Here is a 25,000-nt window from a genome sequence, read left to right as displayed (position 1 = left end):
CAGTTTAGGACATGGGCAAAGTAGTTACCTTCTCTGGACACCCCTGTAAAAGAGGAACACTAAGCAGCACCCATGTACCTTACTGAAAGGATTAAATGAGCAAATGCAGGTAAAGTTCTTGTAATTTTTTCTCGGGTCAATCAATTCTAGCTGCTATTGTTACCTTTGACTAATTTAGGGCAGAGTCCCTTTGCCCTCCTTTGGTTCTCTGGGCCCGTCTCATTCACAACACACACAACCGCATACTGCAGAGTTTTGAAAGGTGGTTCTCAAAATGTGGTCCCTGGGCCAGCAATATCAGCCACACCTGGGAACTGGTTAGAACTCTGGCACTGGAGCCCAGCAATCTGTGTTTTAACAATATTCTCAGGCAAATCTGATGCACACTAAAGGTTGACGACAACTGAGAACATCTGTCTCAGACTCTCCTGGAGGCATTCACCAAAAATAGTGTTACAGGACCTTACACCTGACCAGCTGGAGAAGGGGTCTAGTAATTGCCCTGGTTATCATGCTTGTCATGATTTTTCAGCACATAAATGTTTGAGAATCACTGCCATTTTGAATGTGTGTTTCACTTGTCTGTTTTTCCAGTGGACTTTACTTCCTTACAAGGAAGGTTTGTGAAGATTTGTTGCTGTTGTTTGCATTATTAGTTTTATTATGCTAATTCTAGAATCTCTGGTGCATAGTGCAATCTCAGGCAGGAAGTAGTGGCTCATTAAAACAGGTATCCCAAAAGTCTTAGTAGAACTTCAAGATTAATTCCTTCAGGAAGAGGTAAAATTGTCATTAGATGCAGATGATATGATAGTATATATAGAAAACCCTAAAGACTCTACATGAAAACTACTACAACTGATAAACGAATTCAGCAAGGTAGCAGAATACAAGATTAACATACAGAAATTGGTTGCATTTCTTTATACCAACAATGAAATATCGGAAAGGGAATGTAAAAAAACAATGCCTTTTAAAATCACAACCCCAAAAATAAAATACTTAGGAATAAACCTCACCAAGAAGGCAAAAGACTTATACGCTGAGAACTGTAAGACATTAATAAAGGAAAGTGAAGATGATTCAAAGAAATGGAAAGACATCTCATGTTCTTGGGTTGGAGGAATTAATATTGTTAAAATGCTCATACTACCCAAAGCAATCTACAGATTTAATGCGATCCCTATCAAATTATCCATGACATTTTTCACGCAATTAGAACAAATAATCCTAAAATTCATACAGAACCATAAAAGACCCAGAATTGCCAAAGCAATCCTGAAGAAAAAGAACAACGTTGGAGGCATAGCCACCCCAGACTCAGACAGTACTCCAAAGTCACATAATCAAAACAGCATGGTATTGGCACAAAAACAGACATATGGATCAATGGAACAGAATACAGAGCCCAGAAATAAACCCACACACCTCAGTTAATCTTTGACAATTAATCTTTGACAAAGGAGGCAAGAATATATAATGGGAAAGAGACAGGCTCTTCCGCAAGTGGTGTTGGTAAAGTTGGACAGCCTTATATAAACCAGTGAAGTTAGAACACATCCTTTCACCATACACAAAAATAAACTCAAAATGTCTTAAAGACTTAAACATAAGACATGACACCATAAAACGTCTAGAAGAGAACAGAGGCAAAATATTCTCTGACATAAATCATACCAATGTTTTCTTAGGTCAGTCTCTCAAGACAATAGAAATAAAAATGAAAATAAACAAAGGGGACCGAATCAAACTTACAAGCTTTTGCACAGCAAAAGAAACCATAAACAAAATGAAAAGACAACCTACAGAATGGGAGAAAATATTTGCAAATGATGCGACCAGCAAGGGCTTAATTTCCAAAATATACAAACAGCTCATACAACTTGATGACAATAAAAGCAAACAACCCAATCAAAAAAAATAGGCAGAAGACTTAAAGAGACATTTCTCCAAAGAAGAAATACAGATGGCCAATAGGCACATGAAAAGATGCTCAACACTGCCAATTATTAAAGAAATGTAAATCAAAACTACCATGAGGTACCACCTCACACCAGTCAGAATGGCCATCATTAAAAAGTCTACAAATAACATATGCTGGAGAGGGTGTGGAGAAAAGGGAACCCTCCTACAACACTGTTGGTGGGAATGTAAGTTGGTGCAGCCACTGTGGAAAACAGTATGGAGGTTCCTCAGAAAACTAAAAACAGACCTACCATATGATCCAGCAATCCCACTCCTGGGCGTATATCCAGACCAAACTATAATTCAAAAAGACACATTCACCCTGATCTTCACAGCAGCAATATTCACAATAGCCAAGACATGGAAACAACCTAAATGTCCATCAACAGATGAATGGATAAAGACGAGGTGGTACATATATACAATGAAATACTACTCAGCCATAAAAAAGAATGAAATAATGCCATTTGCAGCAGCAACATGGATGCAACTAGAGATTATCATACTAAGCAAAGTAAGTCAGAAAGAGAAAGACAAATACCATGATACCACTTATATGTGGAATCTAAAATATGACACAAATGAACCTATCTATGAAACAGAAACAGAATCAGAGACATAGAGAATAGACTGGTGGCTGCCAAGGGGGAAGCAGGTGGGAGAGGGATGAACTGGGAGTTTGGGATTAGCAGATGCAAACTGATATATATAGATTGGCTAAACAACAAGGTCCTACTATATAGCACAGGGAACTACATTCAATATCCTGTGATAAACCATAATGGAAAAGAATATGAAAAAGAATGTATATACATATGTATAACAGAGTCACTTTGCTGTACAGCAGTAATTAACACAACGCTGTAAACCAAGTATACTTCAATAAAAAATAAGTTAATTAAATTTTTAAAAAGATTACTTCCTTCAGAAGAACAAGTACTACACATTCACAAAAAAAGTACCCTTTGAAAGTTTAAATTTTTGAATTTCTTTGCCACTTCCTTAGTTTTGATCATCTTGGACAATATATTTTTAATATTGACTTTTAAAAAGAATTGTGTTTCAGTGTTTGCTATCCCTTAGAGAGACAGAAACAGATAAGTACAACTAAATACTTATTTTTCAAAAGTCTCAAAAGTATAAGGGAAATGAAAGTAATTATATCTTCAAATGATTTTGGGGTATGTTTCTAATTTCATACTTCTGATGCGATTAAAGATTAAAACTGTATTAAGACATTTGAGACATGCCGCATTGGTATTAAATGAATTTAATTTTGTGTAAAGTGGTAGAAATATTTTCTTCAGCAAACATACCTGCAGATATAAAATCACAACCATAAATCTACAAAAAAGCAAGCTATTGAATGAAATCTGATTGGTTATTTCCCTGCAGTATGGATCTGCTAATAATTTAATTTACTACTTGCTAACAGAAGCCAAAATTTAAATATACATATATATATGTGTGTGTGTATATATATATCTTCAATTTTAAATCATTCATATATATGAACAAGGATACATACACATATATAACAATTGTTCATATATATATATATATATATATATATATATATATATATATATATACAATTTAAATTAAAGAAAGTACATCCGGTGGCCTATTTTTTCCCCCCGATTTCTAAAGAACACCATATTCTATTCTAGGCAGTGGAATGTCAATCCACCTTAAGGGTTGTTCAATGAGCATATCTGAGAAACCACTGGTTTAGCCAATGATGTACTTATTGAGGGAGGCCCTAGTGCCACTGTCAAGAGCTTATCCACAGGAGAGATAAGAAGGTACTTGTTTGGTTTGTGAAAAGAAGGAGTAGTGAGGAATGGCAGGTAGCTGCAGGTTGATGACACGTGATGTCCATATATATGTAGAACCAACACACCCATAATTGCACCCATTTTCCATACCCAAATCCAAAACCTTTATATCATTAATCCCAGGCAAAAATGGTAAGATTCATGTGTGTTACTATCCCACGGCTTCAAGATGCCTATAAACTCATGAGTATGTCTTAGTTTTATCAGTGGAGGACAAACCAGGCTTCTATCACCAAGCCCCATTCCATAACAGGCAAACCAGTCCAAGACTTCTCTGAGTGTTGCAGGAGAGTCTATGGAAGGGGCGCTCACTCCACTGTGATGCCTAAAATGCCTTTGCACAGAGCAAACATTCAATACATGCTGAGTGAATGAATGAGTGAGCTGGTGTCATAAAACAGGCTTATTTCAGGGAAATTCCATTCAACAGGCTGGCATTCCTTCCTACCCATCTTAACTGTTAAGCTTGCCATCAGACAAAAATTTAATTATAAAACGTTAGAGCTGAGGAAATTTTAGAAACTATCTACTCTCCAGAGGTATACAACTTTAATTTAGTGGTAAAAATCACTAGGAGTGATTTAGGAGTCTATCAGACCTGAGTCCAAATTCCACATCTACCATATTTTCGTGAGCAAATAACTACTTCTGAGGCTCTGTTCCATGTATGCATTATGGGATATCATAATAATACATACATTAATTGTATGACTATCAGGGGATGAAATGACACAATCCATTTGCCATGGTCGGCTAAGTAATTTGCACCAAGTAAGCACTCAAGACATTAGCCAATATTAATAGCGGAGAGATGAAAACAAAACTCTGGGACTGATGCCTACCCTAGTGGCCCCAGTGGTCATAATGACTTTCTTCCATTCAGCCTGCTCTCTTCTCACTACGACTAAGGAAGAGAAGATGAACACATTAGGAATAACAATTTGAAAATGGTTTTATACTCCCTGAATGAATGGAATTAAAATAAAATGATTCATGAGTTCTGCAGAAATATGATGAGACTTTAGATCTTTATGTTAGTTCTCTACAAAACCAATTTATGGCCCTACGATGTACCTTCCCACCCAGCCCCATCCTTACCAGGATCAAATATCATTGTAAATGGAAAAGTCAACAACACATAATCAACAAGCTAAGTTACAAGCCAGTGAAGTCTCGGAGGTTTGATAGAGAAAATTCAGATTTATCATTATATGTAAAAATAAGATGATATGAAGAACTCAATCTAAAAAGTATTACCTGGAGATCTATAATCTCTACAATAGTGCTATAAAAAGTAAAGAGCTAGAAATCTATTTAGATGGTTTTCCTTATAAGAAAGCACTTTCTGTATAACTTTTAATGTACTATTGATGAGAACAATTCAACAAAATTCAAATAAATACCTGCAGATGTCCTACAAGAAGAAAAGAACGGAGTTAGATGTGACAGGGGATAACTGGACTTCAGGATGAGTAAGACCCTATACTTGACCTCAATAAATTAACGTGAAATACAGTGGATGAGTCATGCACAGAATGTCAGAATTCTAAAAGGCCAAGCTAAGTACCAAAAGGAACATGTGGGGACTCTTAAGAAGGAAATAAAATATTGGTTAGTTGATTCCGAAAAGGCAGAAGGGAGTAGGTTCCCTTTGGCTGCTCTTTGAAGAGATCACTTCCTTTCCCCCCTAGTCCTGAGGCTAGGGTGGCATGGGCAATAGAGGAATGTGGGGACTGAGAATCATTTCTACTCTCACCAGAGTGGCTGGAAGCAGATTTTCTTACCAGGATGTAGTAGTATGCTAATATTTAAGGGTTCTTGAGGTCAGAGAGAAGGGTTTGAATACTCCGGCTCCATCTCTTGCTGTGGGTCAAGTTTCTTACCTTTCCAACACCTTGGCGTCTTTATCTGAAAATTGGGGATGATGATAATGTCTCCCACCTGAGTGTGAGAACTATATGCTATAGTGCATACGCAGGGCTAAATTTGGTGCCTGGCAAACAGAAAGTGCTCAGTACGGCAGGCCAGTGTAGTGACAATAAGGCAAAGATGATGGGGGTAGTGCCGGTGTTGCTTCTGCCCCCAGAACAGGCTCTGACTGGGAGAGAGTTAAAGCACCTTTGGGTTCATGGGGGTTTATATATAAGCAACGGTTGATCAATGTGAGCTGGTTGTCCAAATGATTATGTGCAATCTAAGGAAAAAATGGGCCTCGGATCTGCTCAGCTACTTAATAATATTAGCAGCGGTAGTAGCCAAAGAAGCTAAATTTTATTAAGTGTTTATATGCCAAACAACGAGCTGAACGTTTTAAAAGGATTTACTCACTTATTACAACGAGGCTATACGCTAGGTCCTGATAATGTTATTCGTCTCTTTCAGATGTTGACTGAGCCTCAGACGGGTTACAAAAGCACCTAAGATCCCGTTGTCAGTACATGACGGAAATGAGTTCAAATCCAGCCTGTCTGACTTGTTCTTAATCACTAAGGTATGAAATTAAGCATGTTGCCCTTTGCCTGATTCTCCTTCTGAGGGCTCAATATTTCACTTAGCTCTCTGAGTGCAGAAGAGAGAAAATTCTCTCTCCTTGACCCAACTTGGCATCAATATCCAACTCCCCTTCTCAAAATGGGTTGCTTCAATGAGCAGCAATGAATGCCGGGTCGTGGACCAGTCACCTTGATGACTAAGAGTCAGACACTAGGGAAAGAAAATGCTCTGTGACAAACCTACCCTTGTACAGAAACAAGACAGAAATGGGGGGACAGGGCAGAAGACAATGGAATAAGGCATAGGAAAAATAGCACCTGGCATCGTGATAGTAATAATAATAATAGTAGTAGTAGTAGTAATAGTAATAATAATAGACTTCACTATGCTCTAGGCATTGTATTAAGTGCTTGGTGTAAGTGACTTCATTTTAACATTGAAAACAAGTCTATGGGGATGAAATATTATTAACATCATTTTATAGGCAGGAGTATTGAGGTTCAGGTAATCAGGTAAATTGCCCAAGCTCATATGGTTAGCAAGTGGAAAGCAGAGATTTGAACCAGCACCTACACTCCTAACCATTATGCTATAACCATTATGCTGAAGACATAAGAATTCCAATGGTCTTTCCCCATAACCCACTCCTGCACTCCAGACTTAAATAGTCCAAGATCAAGAGAGAGCAAGCTTGGAGTTGCCACTCTTCAGTGAGTGTCAATCATTTCAAAACAGTGTATTTGCTAACAAGATGCAGGTCCTGTGATAATCTTCTCAACCAGGTATCAAGAAACAGGAAGCAAAGATTCAAGTAACAGTATGTTCCTACTTACGAGGAAGGTGGGACAGCATAGTTGACACTGGGCTTAACTGTTCTGGAAAACGTGGTCCCAGTAGGCATACACGCTGGTACATTTTCCCCACCTACCAAATACAAAAGAAGTATTTCATTTCCATGTTGCTCTTCAAAGTTCCACCTCATTCGTGCCTGTCATTCATCCTCTGGCCTCTTCCTGTCTCCATTTCTGTACAGAAAGGTGCTGAGTCTCTGCTCTCGGATACGAAAAGGGTGTGTTAGGAGAGGGAGCCATGGTACCTCAATGTCTTTTTTTTTTTTTCATCTTAATTCTATTATGCCAACTCCACTGAACTTAATTAGAGTGAATACAGAATTACACAATTACCCTCTGTTCTATTCTTCAGATGTTATATTTTGATAACATTTACGACATGCTGCTCTCCCCTTGAACACCAGATGAACACTAGAAATGGATGTGTGTTGACATAAAATCTGTTATAATTACAATTAAAGTATAGCTTACATAATGATGGTGTTAACATAAAATTATAGATGTGTAGAGACAACGTGGTCATGCATTTTTTAGTATAAGTACATGCTTAGACCAATATCTGTTAGCGGAATGAAGATGGAAGAGAATTTTGGTTAAGCCACAAAGGCTGTTTAAGGACTTGCAGATAGCTAAGGGGAACTCAAAGACCAGTAAGATAATATTTCCCCTGCCATGTTTTCGATTGCAAAGTGAAGGGAAGATGTGAAAGTAAGTACCCCTATGGAAATTACAAGACAAGTACATTTTTTTCCTTGAATACCTGGGTAAATGCTTAAATTCTAATGTATATCAGTGATGCAAATTTTCAACTGAGTTTGATAAATCATAAAATAATAATTATACATATATGTATATAAAACTGCATGGAACTAGACAGTTCAGAATTACTTCTAATTAAAGAGGTACCCTATGACAACTAACTTAAACCTTACAAAATATGGTTCCAAGTACCCTATCAGAGTGAAAAGTAGGAGACTGAAAGGTTTATTGTAAATGTTTGTAGTCATGGTGTCTTAACTAAAACTACTGTGTCACAAATACTACTAAAATAATTGTGACATTTTATTCACTTTTACTGCAAACAACAAAACAAACTATAGGTATTTTTTCATTTCAGGTAATTATTTTAGCTAACAGTTATTAAATGTTTTGAGAAGACAGAGTGCTAATTGCATTACTTCATTTTATCTTTAAAATAGCGCTTCCATGTAATTATTCTTAATATCTCCATTGTATTAAAGTGTATCTCTAGTTTAGACCTTTCTTCAGAACTGCAGACTTGTGTATCCAACTGTGTACTCAGCATCTCTACTTGGACGTCACGAAAACATCTCAAATCTTATACCTCCAAAACTGGTCTTTAATCCCCCAAACATGCTCTACCCCAAACTTTTTCCATCTTAGGTGACAGTAACCACACCTTTCCAGTTCCCCAGGCCCTAAATCTCGAATTCACCCTTGACCCCCTCTTCCTTTCCATTCTTGCATTCAATCTACCACGAAATGCTGTCACAACCTTCCCAATGTGCCACTTCTGAGAATTACCAGCCGCTAGCAGCCTGGTGCAGGCCACCAACATAGACCCCGAGGATCCTGTAGTCGCCTCCCGAGATTCTCCCTGACTCCACTCTCTCCCCACATCCTCAAGGCCACAGATAGAGTTGTGCTTTTCAAACAAGAGACAGTTCATGCCACACCTCGGCTAAAATCCTGCCCCTGGCTGCCTACATTTAGAGTAAAAGACACAGTGCATGTGATGGCCTCCCAGGACTTACCCAATCCATCCCATCACATATCCGACCTCCAGCCCTCCTGCTGTCTCTTCCTCCCCACTGACTAAGTCAGCCAGGGTGGCCTCCTTGATATTCCTCCAAGCTGCCCGGCATATTTCTGCCTTAGAGTTTTGGCAGAAAACTCTGGCAGAGATGGAGGATTCTGGTTATTCTTGCTCCCAGGGAGTGGTCTCCCCATCATACATTCTGACAACTCCCTCACTTCAAGTCTTTGCTCAAATGTCAACTTATAAAATCCACCCTGACTACCCTATTTAAAATCAGAACCTACCTGTACACTCCTCCAGCACTCCCAACCCAAGCCTCTTCAGTGAGCTTCACATCCTTTTCCTTAGCCCGTAGCGTCCATCAACTTGTGACAAAGCATAGAATTTATTTATAACATCCGTTTCCACACGAGAGTGTAAGGAGGGAGAAAGCATGCAAGAAGGAGCAAGCAGGCAAAGGCTCTTGTCTGATTTATTCATTGATACGTCCAAGCATAGAGAACAGGAAGATCTTTGATAAATAGTCCTAAAAAAGATACAGATGAGGAAACTAGTAGTAAAGCTCAGAAAGTTTAAGTAACTTCCTCAAGGTTCTAGAGCTAGAAGAGGGTCACAGTAGAATTCACACTTGGGGATGTCTAACTTCAAATCTCTTAGCCTCTCTGCTATCTTTTTTTTCTTCTTTGCGGTACGCGGGCCTCTCACTGTTGCAGCCTCTCCCGTTGCGGAGCACAGGCTCCGGATGCGCAGGCTCAGCAGCCATGGCTCACAGGCCCAGCCGCTCCGCAGCATGTGGGATCTTCCCGGATCGGGTCACGAACTCTCAACCACTGCGCCACCAGGGAAGCCCCTCTCTGCTATCTTAAGTCCATGCAATTCAGGATTTGTTTTAATCAGGGCCATGGAAATTCTCACTCCACTGAATAGGATCACCAAAGTGTTCTCTGTCTAGATTTATATATATATTTTCCATTTAAACAAAGGAAACAGAAGAGGGCAATTCATCATGGGTTATTGCGGTAGTTTTACAGCAATTTTAGCAATAATGACATTTAAGTAATAGTGATATTTAATGATAGCATAATAATAATAAAATAATAGCTCTTAAATGTATTGAAGACGAATCACATGCTAAACTCGGTGCTAAAATATTTCCATGTATATTTTGTGCAAAATCCTTATGAATATTCTATCAGATGAGCTTTATGTGTAACTCCACCAGGCATACTTCTCTTAGAATCGCTTTCAAAGATAAGGAAATTGATGAGAAGTGTGGTAACCATTTAATCAAGATGAGACTGGTAATAAGTTGTGAGTATGAATTTAAATTCAGGTCTAACTCCAGAATTTGATTCTCAATCCATACATGAAAATTCTGATAATTCCTTTGATAAGGGTATGGTCTATGTTCTCTCCTGGAAAACATCCCCCATTATGTCTGCCTGTGCTCATACCTTCAGAACACAGTCAAGTTTGAAACATGATAAAAATGTTTAAATAGTGTGCTTTAATAAATGGAAATATCTTCATCTAAACAATAACACAAAAAGGCAGGCTGAGCCCTTTGAAGTGGCTTCGTTGCTATCTTCCATCCAGAACAAGAGAAGGAATCAACAGCTGCAGAGTAAAGAAAGCATGAAACCCAGAGATGGAGGATTCTGTAAATGACCAATTACAAGACTATTAAGCCACACTTTCATAGCAAGAGGCAAAATATTCCATTAAACTGAAAATTCTTCTACCCCTCACTCCAAGGCCCACACAAACATTAATGTTGCATTTATTAGGATGTATTTCCTGTGCTCTATCAACTTGACTTTCAGCAACTGTATTAATACAGTCCTTTCGCTTTGCACATATATCTGAATGATGGATTCCATTACTGGAGTTTTGTAGAAAGAGTGGAGTGAATGAAGTAAAGTTTGGGAAGAGCCATCATAATCCATAATGATGGGCACTGAATCAGGACAAGAAGAAACCTCTCTTCTCATTTATTTGAATGAAAATTCTACTATATATTTATTGCCTCTGTACAGGGCCATCTGTTGAATAGTGGAAAACAAGCATCTTTCATTTGGAGGTAGGATTTGTGTGCTCAAGTTTCTATGGGCCTGCAGAATTAATCTTGTTTGAGAAATGAAATAAAATGTAATTTCTTACTGTAAGTAGATGTGGTTAAGCAACTGGCAACTTTGATGTCTTTAAATCACTGCAGTTTCAGGGTAGGCAAATCTATAATTATTTCAAGCACTTCTTTATTGGCGCAACAATTGAGCAGTGTACATAGTGGTCAACAACCTGGGCATTGTCAGACGACTCCAAGTTTGAATCTAGACTTTGCCACTCACCAGCTATGTGACTTTCAGCTATGAGAATCACTTTCTTCAGCTTTACAGTGTGGATTATTATATGCCCTTTGCAGAACTACTGTAAGAACTAAATGTATATGGGCACAGTGGCTCACAGTAAGGGCTCAAATTAGTACTGTGGTCACTACTAGTAGCATTGAAAAGAAATTAGAACTTCTATTCTCATAAAGTGGGATATGTGTCCCTTTTCATTGTAATTTCATATCATTTTACTTTTGACCTTATAATTTAATAGCTCGATCCAACAAACATTTAGCAGTAAATATAACTGAAAGAAGATTACCTGTCAAACATGAAATACTGTAGCATCAAGTGTGCTGGCACAATACTCTTCTCAGATAATTAACCTGTAAAAATATGTTATTGTCTGCTTTTTAATTAAGCACATTGAACATATATATTTACTGTGCCAATTGGCGAAAGGTCCATTAATTAATCAGTCTAACTATATGCTGCATAAACGTCTTCTAAACATAATCGTATATGTATTTTATTTGTTGGGAAAATGTGTTTGAGATTGTTCTTTTCTGCCTATTTAAAGTAAAAGAGGGTGAGAAGTAGAGTTAGGCTTAATGTACTTTGTACTCCATTATGCCATGAAAATGCTTCTGTGCCCTGGAGACAACAACAAAAGATTTGCTTTAATGACAAGAATCAAGTATGTTCTAAAGCTTCCAGGAAGGAGGCATATAGGTTGCAGTTTATATCAGAAGTCTTTGCTCTCTCTCTCAACTGCGTCTAGATGGGAAAGATGTGGTCACAAATGCTTCAAGGTGACATAGTAAATGTTGGAAAAGAGGGGGGTAGGAGGCAGAGTTTTGAATATCTCAAACCTGAGCTAGAAGGATTTTATTTAAAGAAAATAGCGGATATTATTTTTCACTTAAGGAATGCCACTCAGCAAACCTGACATTAATGTAGGAAATTAGCTCTTTTAGCTACGATGCTTTCAAATGCACATGGCTGAAAACAAATTCAAAATAGTCAAAGGAAATTTAAAAACAAAAACCAAACAACGACAACAACCTCAACAAACAAGTACTAGAAATTCAGGGATGCAGCCATATTCAGATACAGTTGGATCTGGAAGTTCGTTCCAGAGTATCAGCAGGGTTCCAGCTCTCTCTCCATCGCTCAGCCCTGCTTACCTCTGCAAGACTTTATTTTACAGAAAGTCTCTTCTTGTGCTGGATGGTAACTGGGAGTCCCAGAGTCATATCTCCCCAGCTTAGAAATTCCAGAGAGAAAAGACAATTCTTCCATGTTTCTCTGAGAGAAAAGTCCTGGGGAGGAGTCTGATAGACTTAGCCGAGGTCAGATGCCTACCCATGAGCCAATCACCTGCTTTACTGGAGTTCAGTCCCTGGGCGACTCATCCCCGGGGCCCGTGAGGAGGCAGGATGGCATTATCTGGCAGGTCTCCAGAAAAGCCTGCTGTTTTTGTAAGATGAAAGGGGAGAGGACATGGATAATGAAACCTGTATCTGCTTCTGTAAAATCCACAGAATCTTACTCCCTGCCCTGTGTCGATGACCATGCAGTAAGCTGACCCAGGAGGTCATTTTTCCCACAACAGTCTTTATATATATGACTAAGGAACACACTGGTAAAAGAATATGGGAGAAAGTCTGAGTATGACAAGTCAGCTAGACTGATATTAACTAAAAAAGCTGTGTGAAAATATCCTTAAAAAGTTGCCCCCAACTCACTCAAAGTCCAAAGTTGGAGCTGGAAATACAATGTCATGGAGTTTGGATAAGAACAGGTTTTCTCCAAGCTGAACTATGACACAGAGATTAGAGGCTTCTAGAAACTATACTTTTTCAAAGAAAAAGCATCACATGAGAAAAATGAGGCCTAGAAAAATTAAATGACTTAAGGTAACATAGCTAATTAATGGCAGGACTGAGACTAGAGTATACTTTGTGTAATTGGCTATGGTCTTTTTTGTTTGCTTTTGTTATCACTTCAAAACGAGACAAACTTAAAGAAAGGAAACACAACCAAGGCTCAGTGGTTGGAAAAGAGATGGATGTGAACGCCCACTTGTTTCTTACGTATAAAGTTACCCCTCGCAGTGTTTTGGAGGAGAAAACGCTGGCTCTTCCCAACGTTGGTTACATACACAAAGATTCCAAAGACAAGACAAGTGCTTTGCAAACAAAGTAACTAGAACCAGCTCAGGCTTCCCCGCGCCGGGTCCTACGTTCCACGGTCAGAACCACCAACTGTATCCCCCCCGGGTAACAAAGTGATTCAGAAAAGCTAGCGTCTTCAGAGAAGGGAGAAAACTTAGCCGGGAAGAGAGTCAGGAGAAAACTTGCTCAGCTTCTTGCTGGGGTCTGAAACGATCCCAACAGAGTCCTTAAACCCCTCAGGTTTCCCCAATCAAGCACCCTCGCCTCCAACCTGGGCCACCCCAGATCTGACTATCAGAGGAAAGAAGTCTGCGGACGCACGGAGAGCTGACCACCCCACGAGAAGGACCTACGCGCGGCCGCACCCACTCACCCGCCGCTCCCCGGGAGACTGGAGACCAGCGCGGGGTCTAGGTCCTGGGCGTGGCAGACTCGTCCCTCTCCGGGCCCAGCTCCAGCTCACCTCGGCGCGGCCCGCCTGGGCGCCGCCATCTTGACCGGAAAGGGGGCCTCGCGCCGGAGGCCCCTGAGCGGGCGCCCTGAGCGGAGCCGGAGCGCCGGGGAACCCCAGGTCGGCGCCCTACGTCCCCCGCGCGCTCGCGCCCCGTCCACGAGCGACGAGAGTCCCGCACGCAGCGCCCTACCCAGGCTTCCGCGGAACCGACGCCCCGCGCAGCCCGCACCACGGCTCAGGCGGCGCCGAGGGCGGCCCGGGCGGAAGAGCGGGCGCGGGGCACGCGCTCGGTAACCTGGCAACGCGGAGCAACCCGGCGTCTCCGGCGAACCCCAGCCCTCCACCACGAGGAAGCACGGACCGCCGCACCCGCCGCCCAGCCCGCGCCGCCCCTCGGTCGTTCCGCCCGCCGCTGCCCGCTGGCTATGGTCTTTTAAATCCATGATACAACGTCTGTATGTAACAAATCTGTTAAACCCTAAATGTTTATGATATTCAAGTAATCCATTATCTGAATTATTCTTGAAGATAAAACATCCAAAGACTTCTTAATTGTATGGGTATACATACATAAAATACACGTGGAGGTAACTTCAAATATAGTATGTGCCTGTCTCTAATTCCTTCCCTCTCCGCTCTTGTAAAAAAATGCCCCTTTAAAAATTGCCCACTCACCATCTGTTAGGTAAATTTGCTGAAACACAGTAAATGTGGAGACAGAAATTGTTATAGAGACTATTCCAAATGGTACCGACACCTGTATTTATGAAATTTTTAAAAGGGTAAGTTAGAGTTGATTTAAAAAAAAAAAAATCCCACTATAGTAACACCACATCATCCTAGGTGCCCAGTTCTATCCAATTACATAAGATGGAGAAAGAGAGAGAGAGAGAGAGAGAGAGAAACAGAGAGAGAGAGGAGAAAGAGAAAGAAGAAAGGAAGAAAACCAAGTACTTATGTATAAAATGTTGCTCCCAAAGTTTGAGATTATACTCAAGCATCAATGAACAGAAGGAAAACACTTACAAATTTACAAATGTATTTCATTTATGGTATGAGGGACACAGGTTTAGATTTGCAACACGCTCCCACAAGGGTCAAATTGACCACTTTTTTCTATCTAGTTGCTCTTGAGAGAACAAAACAATTGAAACAGATGCCATTCAATTCCAAGTCTATAGCTTAGACCATGTCACTGCACATGAAATATTGTTCATTCAGAGTCAGCACATAGCAAGAGTAATTTATACTCTCAGAGTGTTTGCTCTCAAGTCAATAGCAGAGAAGCCTTGACTAAAAACGTTCCCATTAATTGCCATTGTAATATATCTTACTTATAGCCCATGAAACAGTGGTCAGGGGAGATTTATTCTTTGGACACCATATTATATAATCTCTCCACTTTAAGCCATCCCCCACTCGGCGATTATTTTTTAAATATGTTACTCGTAGTCAATATTAATTTACATTTAATCTTTATTAGCATTAGGAGAGTATTATTTTGTACAGGCTCAGAAACAAATCTCCCGAAATTCCTCCCTGATGCTCCCTTCAGGCTGAAAATGCATTGCAGGGTGGCTGCAGTGACTTACTTCTAGTTGGCAGAGCCCTGGCCACACACTAATTTCATTAGCCTCAAACTCCTGGATTTGAAAGATCCACTGAATATGATTCCTGTCCTCTGACATGTCACTTACTAACCAATTCAGTGTGCATACAGAGGAGAGAAAGGACTTGCTCAGCTCTGGCCCACCGGCAGGCAGGTGAGAATTCCCAGTCAGAGACACTGTTTACATCTGAGTGGTCATTCTTGCCCGGGTCCTCATTTTCAGGAAGGAACTTCAATCCAGGCTTTGCTGGCAGCTGCAGCATTTGTTACATCCATTACTAGCTCCTTGTTCCTTCTTGCCCCCCAGTGCTTAGCATCCCCCATTTCAGTCACTAAGTCTTCCTTCCCCCAGCCTAGAAGCTTACCTCACCATAAATTTTTATCTCAAATGATAGGTTTGGCACATTCCCCACAGCAACCCACAGGGACTGGGGAAAAGAAAACTCAGATCTCTGGAGAGCTAAGAATTCAACCATTTAGAGGAGTTTCTTTTATACAGGACGGTCTTCATTGAGCTGAACCCTGCAATCCCAGAGAAGATTCACCTACCCGTTCTTTTCTTCTTTCCCTAAAGTGACTGTGTCTTTGAACAATGGGTCTGTGTTCCACTATTCTCTCTATTCATTTTGCAGGTTTACAGAGGCTGGGAAACTGGGGACTGGACTTATATGCCAGGGGCTTCTAAGATCACACGCAAAAATAAGGCTATGGGAAGAGATTGTTGGAATCTATCTCTGTATATTTGAACATGGGCAGTGGTTAACCAGGATGCTCACACCAAGCTTATATCCAGCTTGCAGCACAAGCTACAAGTTGGTGCATCCCTCCTACTACCAGCCTCTTCTCAATAAATGCAGGTGAAAACTGGGGGCTCTTTTCCCTCAGCTGTTCAATCCAACATGAATAGCTGCAATTTGCAAATTAGAGGAAAATGACAGTGTTTTCTCTGAATGGTTTTGGTCCCAACCCACACTGCTAATGTTGGCATTCAGTTCCTTTCCTTCCCAGCCCAGGGAACGGGGGAACTAAGCATAAGGCAAGCGTTCTCTTTTCTTGCAAGTGCCTCAGATCCACACACCAGAGAAGGAATCAGCTCCCCCTGGAATCTTTTTCAGCAAACACAATCCTTCAGCCTAGTCGGCAAGCTCTCTCTTGACTTTAAGATTTCACTCTTTTTTCGACAGGCAGGCCCATCTGCAGTACTGCCCAAGCTCCAAGTGAAGGCACCAAAATAATTTTAAAAATGTCAAACAGCAAATGTGCCTTCAACCCCCAGAGCTCCAGTAAAACTACTGTGAGTTGCCCCTGTGGTTCTCAGGTGACCTCTGGCCTCATCCTCCCTGCAGCGCTGCCTCCTCAGGTTCTCTAGTTTAAGCTCAGAGGTAAAGGAAGTGCTTCTGGGTTTTGCTTACAACAACCCAGGCTCTTCCTGAAAGCATTACCTCAAAGTGAAGGCTGCCCAGAAGCACTTTTGGCCTTGCAAACATCTAGAGATCTCCATGGTGGCATACTCAAGAGGTGCTAGAGATGCTCAGAGGCTCAGAGGGGCCATACCAGGCTGCAGCTTTAGACAGGCACCCCTCCTTCTGGCACAAACACAAACTTCATACTCCTGGGTGCTGATGTAGTGACAGCTTGAATCACAAGGAGTCCCCTCCAGAAACCCAACATGCTTCAGGAAAGACACTTGAGAGGGAGCCAACTTTTTAGCTACGGGGAGCATAAGGGTCAGCCAGAACATCTGGAGAAGGGACTAACTGAGCTTGGGTCCTACCAGGCAGGGAGAGAGCTGTGCATTAGGAAAGGATCACTTCAAGACAGAGATGAACAAAAAACTTGGATATAGGGGTAGAGAAGGAAAAGAGAGGCAGAAATTGAAAGGGAGAACATAAAAACAGAGAGACAAAAAAAAAAAACAGCAGGGAGAAAGAGACACAAGGAGACACACAGGAAGAAAGACAGAGAAACAAGAGAATCCATAGTCACGCAGACCCTGAAACTCAATTTCTTCATCCAGAAGCCATCCATCTATACCCAGGGCGGCACAGGAGCCGTGGGGCCGAGGCTGCGGGAGCAGGCGGTGAGAGAGCACTGCAGCACCGCCCACGGCTCAGCTGGCCCGATCCGCCGTCCTCGCATCTTCCGCCGTTGCCCGCCTGCACCCGGAGCTAGAGGACCGCCCGGCCTTGCTCAGCGCACCCTACTGCCTCCCTCCAGGCGCCTTCTTGTCTGGCTCTGAGAATCGTCCTCAAAACCCAGGACTGGGGTTGGGGGCTGCGTTAGGGAGGTCGTGGGAAAGGATGGGCACAGGGTGGGTGCAGAGAAAGCGATTGTGCTTCGCAGTTAGCATGAGCTCACCTCTGGGCTGTGAGCTGGCAGGAGTAGAAAGCTGATCGCCCGGCTCCTGCCAGTGGCCAGATCGCAAAGGCAGTTTAGACGGTGCAAACAACTGCCCAGAGCAAATCACCTGGGGGCACGTCTGCGGGTGGCTTCTCCCCCCTTGAGGACAGTCCCCACGCCTTCCGCCCCATGCCCTCGCAGAGACAGGTTACAGGTCGGGAAATCCAACCCGAGCGAAATGGGCAATTCACGTCCAAATGTAGGTGAAGACCTAGCCTTCGGTTTAAGAACTGCCTCCCTAAGCTCTTCTCGAAAATTTCCAAGGCAGCTGCAGCTTGTCGGGCGGCTTGGGGCAGGGAAGCTGGGGAGTTGAGAAATGCCTAGTTTCTAGGCGTCTTCTCATCTTTCCTATTCCTTGCGCCTAGGTGGCTCTCACAGGAGCCCGGCACTTTTACAAGCCTGCTTTGGAACCATATTTCACTCGAATGCAAACCCATTTAAATCATCGCCTTGTTTTTCGGAGACTGTTTCTTCTAAATGGGGCCATAAATCCAGAATGTCAAGCCGGATGGAGTGGAGCGCGGACAGGGGAGAGATGGAAGGGAAATGAATCAAGCAGGGAAAGTACCTCCTCGGGTGAGGTGGGAGGGATTCGGCAGGATCTCCAGGGTGGAAATGAGCGAAGGCTGACCAGACCCCGCACCCCTAGAGTCCAAGCCAGCCTTCAGGATAAAGAGCGCGGGGAGCTACGGCGCGCTCTGCCCCGGAGGGAGCGCCCCCCTACCTGGAAAAGCCTCAGGATGTTGGCTACCATGATGGAGACCGAACTCCCCGAAGCCCCAATCACTCCAACTACTTTCTCGGGCTTGACGAAAACCGGAGGCTCGCCGTTGGTGCAGCGCACTTCGGAGGTGTCCTTCTGGATGAGCGCCTGGACGAAAGTGAGCGACTGTTCGAGCGCATAAGTGTCCCTGGAACGAGTGTCCAGGATCCGCGCTCCCAGCGTCACGTTGGGCAGCAGGTTGGGATCGCTGTTGATCTGGTCCAGGGCGTAGAGCATCGCTTCCAGCCTGTGGATCCCGTTCTCCCTCTTGATGTCGCCGCAGGGCACTCCGCTGGGACCCTTCGCGTGCACCGGGAAGAGCTCCCCGAGGGTGACGTCCCCCTCGATCCGAATGGAGTGCGGGGCGTACATCTCCTGGCCGCGCGCCGCCGCCGCCAGCGCGCACAGAAGCACCTCCAGCACGCAGCAGGGAAACTTCATCAAAGTCAGGGCGCGGAGCAGCTTCCCCAGCTGGACCGTGCTGCTCCCGCGGCTGCGGCGGTGGCGGCGGCACTGGAGGGGACGGTGGCGGGCCCGCGGGAGTCCTGGCCCCTTGGGGTGAGCTCCTCCGGTGAAGCCCAGGGTCTCCTGCGGGCGAGGAGGGTAGGGGCGCCCGGGGAAGGGCAGCCGGCGAGGGTGGGGGGTCCCGTGGCGCCTGCGAGCTTGGGGCGCCGTGCGCTCTCGGGTTCCCCGGCCAGCGCGCCGCGCTCGAGCTCGCGCTCGGTGGCTTGCAGCTCGAGCTCTCCAACAGCCCAGCACTGGGGAGAGAGCGAGGATGGCTATCGCTTTAAATGCGCATTCGGCTCCCTCTCCTCCTCCGCCCACTCCCTCCCACCCTCGCTCGCTCTCAGGCTCTCCCCACCCTTCCCAGCGCCCACCCTCCCCACGGTTTTGCAACATCACGCAGGGAGGGGCTGCGTGCTGAGGTAAGGGGGGAGGGAATGGGTGGGCGGCTGTGGGGCGGGGGGAGTACCTCCGATTGGGAGTTTCGAGGTCCCCAGGGAATCTGGGGATTGCAGGTCGCAGGCAAAGGCTGAGCTCCTGCTTCGGTCTCACTGTAGAAGCCGCTCGCTCGCCCGCCTGCACCCACACGCACATTCTAGGCACAGGGTGGCATCAGCTCCGGACAGGGCGGTTCTAGCTGGGGCTGACTGCTTCCAACCCTGAGGTCCGGAGCCGGGGCTGTCAGCGCCGGGAGAATGCGAGGTAGTCGAAGGTGATGCCGCCAAGCATGAAGGGTAGTAGGGAGACCCCAGTCTCTACTGCTAATTCGTCTGTGCCAGTTTTTCCTAAGAAAAACACACATACACACAGGAGCCTGATTTATGACCTAAAGAACCTTTAGGCAGAGACTTCTCCGGGGCCAGGCACTGGGCTAGCCTGTAGGGAAAGACGCCAACAAGAAATGCTGGGAATGGAAATGCATCTTTGGTCTTCAGGGGTTACTGTGGCCGGAGCCGGATGAAGTAACCCTGGTCTCCAGTAAATCTGTGGCGGATTCGCTCCTTTTCTTCCTTTCATCGCAAGAGATGGAACAACTGAGAACTCTGCAGAGCGCACTTTCTTCTCTGGCGCTGACAGGTGTAAGGCTCCCTCCTACCCATTTCCAGAGATGCTTTTGGGCTGATGTCAGGTTTCCTCGGGCAGGAAATAGCAAGAAAGAGGTGACAGTAGGAGGAGCAGACAGAAATCTCCCCATCTATCCAGTGATCCAGTGATCCATTCTTTTTTTTTTTTTTTTTTTCTGGCTGAAGATTTGGGGGGTTTGGGGAGTGGAATCAGGATGCCAGAGCAGGTAGTAGTGCAGTTAGGAAGCTGTTTTTCAAAGGTGTCCCCTCCTGCAGGTCCAGCCCAAACTTGGCCCAGCAACAAGTGGCCCTAGTTCCTACACAAGGAAGGGCAATGTATCTGCCCTTGGTGCCCACGTGTACTGCTTATGGTGGTCTCTACTCTTGCTGAGCCTTTCCGTTGGAGGGCAGCGAAACTGTCTTATACAGAATTGAGGGCGCAGAGAAAACCAAAACAAGACTATACTTTCTGTTGTAATGTTAGTGTACTAAAGAAAAATGTCCTTGCACATAAACAAAACAACACACACACACACACACCCCCCTAAAAAGTCAGAAGTTGGGAAGTTGGTTGTCTCTTCCACCAACCACCTGTATGACCTTGGCACTTCTGTTCCTGTGCCTGAGTTTTACTTTGCCCATCTGTAAAATGATGAAATTGAATTGAATGTTTTACAGGTTAACTTTTAACTTTCAAATCCTCTGTTGAAATAGGCTATGCACCTTTGGCCATGGTGTTGTTTTTAGACCAATATCCTTTGTTGCTTTATGTGTAGGGCACCCGTTTTTTGATACCCAAACAACACTTCAAACATTTCCTGGTACAGAGGATATTTTTTTTCTTGTTGACCACCCATTTATCGTCCTTCTAGGGAGAGTCCAGTCCATCATTTTCTTTTCAGACATGCCCCTCCTCCAGGTTTCAATACTTAAGGTTTGAGGAGGAAAAAAACCTTCTGGCTACAGTGTTCAAGGAAGGGAATAGAGGCTAACAAGAGCTATGCAGGGCTAATCCCTGGAGTTCTGCTGGAGTAACGAGGGTGATGACATAGGGTTACCACTGTCCAATAGACAATCCGTGCCAGAGTTAAAAGAAAAAGGAGCCTCCTTCCTCTAAATGCTTTATGTATATCTTTTGGACAATGTTACACTATTTGATTTTGTAAAAACATACCATTTTACTGCCATCTTCAAGAAAAGTGATGTAAAAGCTATGCGAAGCTACCCCTGTATACAATGTGATCATCCATCACTCATAGATGTGATGCCCTGCTATATAAGTGCACACCTTGTGCAACCTTATGCTGTGATGCGCCCGCCCCTTCCAGCCAGCCCTGGAGCTGCGAGCGTATAAGCCCGCAGCTGTGCCAGAAGCTCCCACATAAACAGGGAAATATTTGAATCCCATAATGAGAGATACCAGAGAGGAGAAAAGGCAGAGAGAAGAAGGGGTGGGGAAGAGAGAAAGGGACCTGGTTAAAACATGTGAACTCCTGGATCCACATGTGCCTGAAAGATTGCCTCTTTTTTTTCAATTATATAGTATTTTATTTCTGTTGTTTGAAGTCAAAATATCCTCTTGTAACTCACCTATTCTGCTATTCAATACATTGGATCAAAAAGGCTGGAACAAGTGAAATAGATATCCTGTTAAGGCAGCATTAGCTAATTTGGAAAGGAGGAAAGAAGCAAAGCAATAGAAAGGCATCCTTGGGAACACAAATACTGTGATCCTAGTATTTAGGCATCAGTACCTCAGGCTATATTTGATAGAGACTGTATCCTTATTTAGTTTTTAATTTAAGGCTATTTAGTAGGCACTTGGTGCCAAAAAATATATTTGAAGAGCTGTGTTACAAGTAATAACACTTGATTTTTTACCTGCCCATGTGAGGATCTATGTTCTCCTCTTCCATTTCCAGGTCACAGCTTGCAACTGCTCAACAAATAGTTCTTGGCTGACTGTTGAATGTTGCCTTGTTCTGTGTTCTCGCTTTGCTCTACTCATTCTCCCCAAACATCTGGCAGCAATCATTATCTTCTTTTTGTTGCAGTCATCTGTGTGCATGTTTTATTTCCCTTGCTAAGCTGGAAGATCCTTGAGGGTAAGGGGCTAGGTATTATAAGGGGCTAGGTATTATTTTATCTTTTTACCTCGGACAATGTTCAGAATGGTGTTTTGTACCTAAGAAGCACTCATGTGTTGAATGAATCAGAATCGGTTAGCCATTCCCCACTGTCTTTATCTCACAATAACAGAAACATAAAGTGGGCAGAGCAGAAACGACGGCAAATAAATTGTCCTCTCAGTCACAGAATGCAGTTTCTAGAACTTAAAGAATAATTAGTAGATTTTGAAATAATTTTGTTTTACAAAAATTTCATAAGATTGAAATACTCTAACCTTAAAGCTCTCAATCAACTCTAAAGGAGGGCTTTAATTGGCTCTTCCTGAGTCAAGTGTTTATTCCTGGGCCGATAACTGGGGCCATTGTCATAATAGAAAGTGTGATTTGTTACCAGAGAAAGAGGAAAGTGACGCTGGGCTTGCAAGATATTTATATCTTCAGCCAGAGTGCATAGGATCTGGAACTTAATTGGTGACGCAGTTTTGTTTGAGATTATATGAATGAAAAATCTATGTGTAAGGGTGATTAATCTAAAACTTGGCCAGTCATTGTCCTAGTGTCATATTAAATTGCAGGAGAATCTAGTTTTAGGCACAAAGATCATAAATATAAAATGTGTTCCCAGGCTTGGTTCTGTGTAGTCAGTAATCTATACTCACCCAGTCATTAATAAAAATGAAAGTTAAGGACTCAGTCCTAACTTATATGCTTAGCATTGTATTTTGTTAACAATCTCAGTTTTATTTTCTTTGTTCTCCCCTGCCCGTCATCTTCTGCAGAAAATAATGTCTCCACTTTCAATTCCCTGTCTATTTAAATCCGATTTGTAATTTATGAAGTTGTCCTCCTTAAGGGCTGCTGCTTCTGCCACAGTAATGTACTCTGGCCATTATTATACTCTTCCATCTTTCATGTAGGTCTCCATCCATAGGTTTTGTTTTCATAGCTTTTTTTTTTTTTTGGCGGTACGCGGGCCTCTCACTGTTGTGGCCTCTCCCGACGCGGAGCACAGGCTCCGGACGCGCAGGCTCAGTGGCCATGGCTCACGGGCCCAGCCGCTCCGCGGCATGTGGCATCTTCCCGGACTGGGGCACGAATCCGTATCCCCTGCATGGGCAGGGGGACTTTCAACCACTGTGCCACCAGGGAAGCACTATACTTATGATTTTATATTTGCTTATTTACTTTTGTCTCCCCCCTCAGCTCAAGAGAGACTATATTCATCTGTGTTAATCACTGCTGTATTTCCTGAACATGCCTATAAATCATACTGAAGAATGGTGCCTGAAATTTGGTAAGGGATCAATCAATTTTCTTGGCTGGATGAAGAAATGTGTTCATAAATTAATGAACAGATCTTCGGGGCTTCTGACTTGAGGACTAATGGGAAGAGGATGGCAAATGTTTGGGACAGGGTACTGCAAGAAGTAGTATTTGGAGTACTCTGATAGCTATCCTAACAGATAAGATTGTGTTCATTTAAGTAGTTTTAATGAGAGAGCTGGGAACTAGGGACACACAGCATTAAGGTTTTTATAATGCATTCTGTAGAGTTCTTTTTAAGTCTGTACAAATATCATTGAAAATATATGCATACATATACACCTCTGTTACTTTACTTAGTGCTTTACAAGAGCCCCTCAAGGAAGGGGTAGTAGCAACTCTCAGTATCCTTCCTTTATGATGAGCTTAATTTATTCAAAGTTACATCATAATTTATTTGTAACTGTGAAACTAGACTTAGTTATTGAATAGACCGTCCCTAGAAACGTATGACATTAATAAAACCAACAAAAATTTGTTCAGTTTCCAATGACAGACACACTACAGACTCAATTATGGGCCATCCAGTTTAATGAAGGGAAGAAGTGATTTAACAAATATAGAGCAAACAGAATATGAAGTTTTATCCTCCATTAATATTAGTAACGGATAGTGTGGGCTCCAACGCCTTCAAGATAGCTTGAGACCATCATCTCTGTGTCATGGGCAGGGGGATGTTCAGCCAGGATGTCTTTCACTGTCACTGAGAAAAATTTCCATAATATATAATGATACCTACTGAAACTGATATGGGGCATTCGGGTAATAAGGAATCCGTTAGCATATTTTTCTGGAAGCCTTGACTACAAAATGAAGACAGTAGATTTGGACACTTTCAGCCATGAAGAAGTTGTTTGGATATTCATCTTTATGCCTAATGAAATAAGCTTATTTCATCTCTGCAGCTTCCCATATACCATTTTCCCACCTCTGTTTTATGTTTGGAAAGACTTTTAGAAATTGAAAGTCAAGTTAAAAAGTGAGTGACAACTTAAATGATATATGGAATATTTTGCTGACTTACAAGAGCATGCAGAATTAAATATGACCCAGTTCAAATGTTTATTTTAACGTGTATGTTGAGGTGGAATTTTCAAGGTGCCAGAAAATGAGAATTCACCTTCCAGTGTGTGTTACCAGCTCTGTTCATTGCACAGAATCATCTTCATAAAACATACTGTTTTCTATGTACCTGGTATATATCTCAATTAGTTTGAAGAATTTCTCAGATACCTCTTAATATGTAATGCTCCAATTCCAATCTTGCCATGTCCTGTACCAGTGACACAGCACACAGGAGTTTTATTTCTCTTTATTTCT

General features: G+C 42.9%; 1 protein-coding gene across 1 annotated transcript; it reads right to left on the bottom strand.

Moving 5' to 3' along the window:
* On the bottom strand, positions 1-19,032 carry LOC309979010 (metabotropic glutamate receptor 7-like; the record flags this gene model as incomplete). Its single annotated transcript, XM_082865828.1, has 3 exons — positions 1-43; positions 7,130-7,220; positions 18,622-19,032. Coding segments are annotated over 3 exons (545 nt in total), but the record flags the coding sequence as incomplete, so codon positions are not given.
* Positions 19,033-25,000: the final 5,968 nt, after the last annotated feature.

This window comes from Leucopleurus acutus, assembly GCF_964270905.1.
Source record: "Leucopleurus acutus genome assembly, contig: HAP1_SCAFFOLD_724, whole genome shotgun sequence".
Classification (NCBI taxonomy): Eukaryota; Metazoa; Chordata; class Mammalia; order Artiodactyla; family Delphinidae; genus Leucopleurus; species Leucopleurus acutus.
This window is presented reverse-complemented; position numbering and strand designations above follow the sequence as displayed.